Source organism: Chlorocebus sabaeus, chromosome X (genome assembly GCF_047675955.1).
Source record: "Chlorocebus sabaeus isolate Y175 chromosome X, mChlSab1.0.hap1, whole genome shotgun sequence".
Classification (NCBI taxonomy): domain Eukaryota; kingdom Metazoa; phylum Chordata; class Mammalia; order Primates; family Cercopithecidae; genus Chlorocebus; species Chlorocebus sabaeus.
Window position 1 is genome coordinate 50,213,091 of NC_132933.1, and position 5,920 is coordinate 50,219,010.

Here is a 5,920-nt window from a genome sequence, read left to right on the forward strand (position 1 = left end):
TTATGAAATTTTTTTAATGTATATTTTGCTTGTTGCCAATTGAATTCCTTGTGTACATGGCAAAAGATAATGTTATGAATTTAATTTGGTCTCTCTTCTGAGTAGAAAATTTTGAAATCTTTTAAGTTTTTCTCTCTCTTAAACACTTTCTCATAAATGAAATTGCTTTATTTAATTTTGTGCTTATAAGAATAATCCATGCTGAGGAGAGTGAATTAAATAAGACCAAAAAAAATTTTTAAAATAAAACCCCTATTTTGACTACTTGTATCCCTACTTGACAATCCACCTTGTACCCATTATGAGAAGACCTGGTCCACAGGCAGAATGAACATCAGTGGCTGCGTGTAGAATTAGATCGAGTAGGTGCCTTCGGATAAAAGGAGAGAAAGAAAAAAATTCCTCCGAGATGTACCAATGGCCAATAGCTCTAGAAGAAGGTGCAGCCCCTCCCTGATAACCACGGAAGAATAAATACATACCACACAGAGAAAGGGCCACATTTGACCTCTGGGATTAGCAAAGACTAAAATTAGTGACAGGGCCGCGTGCTGTGGGGCGAGAGAGAGAGGGCTAAGCGGGGGTCGCGGGTGCGGAGGGCGCTCAGACGGAGAGACTAGTGAAGGGAAGAAGTGGGCTGGCTCCTGACGCACTTTCTGCGGGTGGGAGGGGAACTAGGGACCCGAGCCCACTGGTGACGTTTTTCTCACGTGATCTGAAGCCGACGTGTGCAGAAGTCCCTCTCCTCCAGGTACCAGCTCTCTGTTTCCGTGGAGGAAGGCAGACTTCAGACTGAGGGACAGAGAAGGCAGCTGCCCTACAGCCTGCAGGTCGGTACAAGTCGGGGACCCCTGAGGTAGGGATGGTAATGGACATAGGCTACAGAGGATCGGATCTGCTTTCTAGATACCGCCCCGTTCCACCTCCATTCATTTTGGCGCAGAAATTTTTTTGTGTTGGGCAAGAGGTATGGGTACCACCTTTTATTTCCCTGGAGAAGTGCAGGCTTCTGGCAGAAGGAAATGTGAGAAAGAGTCATTTTCCCGAGATGGCTACGAACCCATAGCCGCCTGTGGATCCCTGTGGTTGGGATGGCAGAGGGCAAAGACCAGAGGGGGTCCAGGACTGGATTCTCTCCACTCCTTTCCCGACGCTCACTCATTTGGTGCAAGAAATGGAGGGCTTGGTGCGGGGCGGGGAGGGGGGAGGGGGCGGAACTCGAGAGAGGTCAAGGGTTGAGAATTGGGTACCAGTTGGGAACTCCTAGGAAGCGGGCGACCGGCGATGTCTGATGGAGGAGGAGGAGGACCAGGGAAGAGAACAGCGATGAAACGGCGAGAAAACAGCCTGATCCCTGCAAGGCAGCGGGAGGCGGGCGCAGTCAGTGACCCCAGGCTGCGGAAGGCGGACCCTGCAACGGGTCCAGGCCTGAGTTCCCGGTGTCTTTTCTCCATCCTCCTTCCATTTTGGAGCCGGAAATGGTGGGCTAAGGGGGTCAGGGGAAGGAGGTGCTGTAGGAAAAGGGAGACAGAGGTTTGATCTGGGGATCAGCTCCCTATCCAGGAGGAGTGGCTTCTGAACTAGGAGGATTGAGATGAGGTAGCAGCAAGACCAAAAATGTTACCGGGTTTGGAAATAATTTGTCTCTTGCATTGCAGAAAAATGTGGGCTTTCTGTGTATGTGGGGAGGAAGGAGGTGGTAGGGGTGTTTTGGACATTTCTGCCTGGCCCCCTGTCTCTGTCACCACCATTTTCAGAGAAGTGGTGGGCTCTGCTATTTGGCTACCCTGAGGTGAGGGATTTGGAATGTAGAGATCTGAGTGCAGCAGAACACTCTGTCTTCAGAACATCCTTGTCTCTAACCCCACTCATTTTCGTGCCAGAAAAGTGAGATAAAAATTTGGGAGGAAGATTCAGAAACATAGAATCGCTTTGGAAATAATCTTTCTCGCCTATTTCCCAGAAGTAGAACAATGGAGGCTCTTAAGAAGGAGCTGCGGAAGGGGAATCAGAGAAGGCAAGGGAAAGGGCAAGGAGGTAATAGGAGCTGAGAAAGTTTTGACAAATAAGGTCCCAAAGAACCAGTGTCCAAGTTACCAGTCATTCACTTTCTCAATTTCTCATTCACCCACCTGTTTCTTGTCTTTCTGCAGGTCTTCAGGTCTGTGGTTGTGGACACTATCCCAGACAAGAAAAGGAAAGACCTGCAGTATCAGTGCAGGTCAGTGGGAGAGGGCTACTGCACCAGGACCCTTGGGAGTAGGAGTGACTTAAGCCAGAACAGAAGTTGGGGAGTCCACTGCCTGCCACCCCTCCTCCAATCCTCCCTCTTGCAGTTTCAGGATACATGACTGCTGTCAAGACCCTAAGGGAATATGGTGATCTATGGCTGGTGAGGATAGAGGGGAGAATAAGAAAGTAAGAGAATGGAGATGTAGCATCTGTGATGCCCCTTGAGGATATAAGAGTAGCCCTGAAATCTGAGAACTGGCTATGGTTCTGTTCTGTCTGCAGTTTTATAAGTCTTACAACTGCTTGTAAGGGGAAAAAGAAGAAAACTGCCCAGGATTTCTGCAGGTCAGTGTAAATTGGAACTACTCAGTTAAAATTGGTATGGGTAGGCATAGCCAAGGCCAGAGCAAAGTTTAAGGGCCAATATGCTCCTACGCATTTCTCAGGACATCCTCCTTAAATGTAGGGAGAAGCACCTGTGGAAGTTTCTGTAAGACTGGCTCATGTGAACATGTGTAAAGTGAAAAGGAAAGGAAAGAATGTAAGGGTGCGAGTGTACCTGAAAGATGGGATAGGGTCAGGAAAACCTTAAGTTAAGAAAGGCAAGTACTAGCAGGACCTGTGTTCAACTCCCAAAGCCCTAGTGTCCTGTGTCTTCTTTTTGTCTCCTAGGAAAGGCAAAGAAGGGAACATCTCGACATGGAAAAGCTCTACAAAGAAAATGAAGGAAAGCCAGAGAATGAAAGAAACCTAGAAAGTGAGGGAAAGCCAGAAGATGAAGGAAGTACAGAAGATGAAGCAAAGTCAGACGAGGAAGAAAAGCCGGACATGGAGGGGAAGACAGAATGCGAGGGAAAGCGAGAGGATGAGGGAGAGCCAGGTGATGAGGGACAACCGGAAGATGAGGGAAGCCAGGAAAAGCAGGGCAAGTCCGAAGGTGAGGGCAAGCCACAAAGTGAGGGCAAGCCAGCCTCCCAGGCAAAGCCAGAGAGCCAGCCGCGGGCCGCCGAAAAGCGCCCGGCTGAAGATTATGTGCCCCGGAAAGCAAAAAGAAAAACAGATAGGGGGACAGACGATTCCCCCAGGGACTCTCAGGAGGACTTACAGGAAAGGCATCTGAGCAGTGAGGAGATGATGAGAGAATGTGGAGATGTGTCAAGGGCTCAGGAGGAGCTAAGGAAAAAGCAGAAAATGGGTGGTTTTCATTGGATGCAAAGAGATGTACAGGATCCATTCGCCCCAAGGGGCCAACGGGGTGTAAGGGGAGTGAGAGGCGGAGGTAGGGGCCAGAAGGATTTAGAAGATGTCCCATATGTTTAATGTCTTTGGCCTTTAATTCTGATTTCTCTCATGGGAATATTGCCAGTCCTGCTTTTCCTGGCAGGCATTTGCCGGGCTATGTGCTTTAACCTTAAGCTGATACTTTCCTTTAGGTGTCACTCTTGTTACCAGCAGACTTTTGACCTACCTACAGTGCTCTGTCTTTTAGTAGAGGATTTTCACCCATGTGCATGGAATAAATGTTCATGGTACATTGTAAAATAACAATAAAAAAGAGTTTTCAGAACCATGTATACAGTATCAGTCCATTTCTGAAAAAATAAAATGTTTACATAATACATCCATACATGGGGGACACTATGCAATTGAGTAGAACAAAGAGAAATAATGATTTTTTTGCGTGGTGGGACTGAAAATTATTCTTTTTCTCATCTGTACTTTTTTCTAATCTAAAAAACACAGGCTATTTTTGTTTTAAAGGAAGTAATAAAAGGTAAACAAAATAGGAAAACAGTAAATACTAAGCAATCAAAATAACTATTCATTGATGATATGAAGGCAGTGGAGACACTTACAATTCTTGTTGTTGGAACACAAAATGGTAGATAAAACTCACATTACTCCTGGGACTTGAAGTTGGAGGAATCAACCAGGCAGTTACTACAGATTCATTGCTGTAAGAGACAGCCTTGTGTGAAATGGGGCTAAAACTTACCTCCCAGGACTGTGGAGTAGATCAGATGTGATGCCTGAGTCTGTGACCTATGTTAGGCTGGCTCCTGCCCTCTCCCCTGCACTAATAGTACCAAGTCAGACAGTTGGTGAGGGTGTGGAGTGTTGCTGAGGGAGATCTCACCTGTGCCTAAAAATAGGTACAGGAAGCTGAGAGATAGGTGCCACTTTCTCCTGGGTGATGCCACATCTGTTGGGTATTGTGCCCCCTCTTCAGGATCCTGCACCCTCTAAGGCCCCCATTGTTGCTGCTGGGCTAGAGTCTTCAAGGTAAAAAAGTCCTTTAGATTCACCTGAAGTCCCTGGTGAATTGAATCCCCAATAGGTTCCCTTCTGTGGAAAATGTCCCTCTTTTCTCTTTATAGTTATGTTAATACTGATGTGAAATGTGGGAAAAATGCTTCATAAAATCTTAACTAATATATTTATCAGGCATTACAATTACCTCACTAGACTTGCCCTTTAAAGCAGAGTTTATCTTACTCATTTTGTTACTCCATAGCACATAATAGAAGCTTAAAAAGTAACTATGTTAGTTATTGAGTCAGAAGGCCTCAGTTCTTGGCCCAGTTCTGCCCCTGATTGAACACATAGCCTTGAAACCGTAATGTTATTCTTTAGCAACGGATACTTGCCACATCAAAAGGAACACAGCGGGAGATGGATTATATCAAAATTCATTGCTAAATGATTTTAACATTGGACATAGTAGTGTTTTTCAAAGTTTGCTACTTACTAGCAGACCTCTTGCATCGAAATCACCTAAATATCTTATTGAAAATGCAGGTTCCTGGCTCCCACCTCAGACCCAATGCGTCAGAATCTCTTCTGATTTGTCTCCACAATGTGTGCGTGTGTGTGTGTATGTGTGTATATGTTTGTGTGTGTGTGTCTGCATGTGCCTTTTGCTTTTAGCTCATTTTCATTTTTATCAAATGAATACACACACAAATTTTTTAAATCCTATAGTACAAGAGTTTTTTTTAATTATTAAAAACTGCAGTTTTCCTTGCCATTCCACATTCTCACTCCCCAGAGGCTACTACCATAGGCAACTACCATAATTTTGTTTTATTCTGACATTTACCTCCATATTTCTGAATAATATGTATATGCTGCTATTTATTTTTTAACAGCTTTATTAAAAGGTAATTCACATACCATAACATTCACCCTTTTACAGTATACAGTTCAGTGGTGTTTAGTATATTAGCAGACTTCTGAAGTCATTATCACTATCTGGTTCCAGGATATTTTCATCACCTTAAGAAGAAATCCCATATCCATTAGCACATAATGTCATGCCCACTCCCCTGTTCTCCTAGCATCTGGCAAGCACTGACCTCCTTTCTTTCTCTATGGATTTGCCTATCCTGGACATTTCGTATTAATTGAATAATACAATATTTGGCCTCTTGTGTCTTGCTTCTTTCACTTGCCATATTTTCAAGGTTCATTCATGTTATAGCACATATCATTACTGAACTTTGTATACATATTTTGTGTGTAGATATATTTTTGATTCTCTTGTGTATGCACCTAGGAGTGGAATTGCAAAGTAATGATAACTCTGTTTAGATTTTGAGGAACTTCCAAACTGTTTTCCAAAGCAACTATGGTATTTGACAATCCCACCAGCAGTGTAGGAAGTTTCCAATGTATCCGTATCCTCACC

General features: G+C 44.5%; 1 protein-coding gene across 2 annotated transcripts; it reads left to right on the top strand.

Moving 5' to 3' along the window:
- Nucleotides 1-700: 700 nt before the first annotated feature.
- TCEAL5 (transcription elongation factor A like 5) lies at nucleotides 701-3,804 on the top strand. 2 transcript variants are annotated; one of them, XM_007992381.3, is made up of 3 exons: nucleotides 701-830; nucleotides 2,154-2,221; nucleotides 2,905-3,804. In XM_007992381.3, exon 3 carries the CDS (start codon nucleotides 2,932-2,934, stop codon nucleotides 3,550-3,552), a length of 621 nt encoding a protein of 206 aa, XP_007990572.1. In that variant the 5' UTR covers nucleotides 701-830; nucleotides 2,154-2,221; nucleotides 2,905-2,931; the 3' UTR covers nucleotides 3,553-3,804. The 2 variants fall into 2 exon arrangements, with proteins under 2 accessions (XP_007990572.1, XP_007990573.1); XM_007992382.3 differs by lacking the exons at nucleotides 701-830; nucleotides 2,154-2,221 and adding an exon at nucleotides 2,325-2,577.
- Nucleotides 3,805-5,920: the final 2,116 nt, after the last annotated feature.

What these genes read in the sequence shown, in the direction of transcription:
- TCEAL5 (XM_007992381.3), top strand. Translation starts at nt 2,932, where the DNA reads ATGGAAAAGCTCTACAAAGAAAATGAAGGAAAGCCAGAGAATGAAAGA.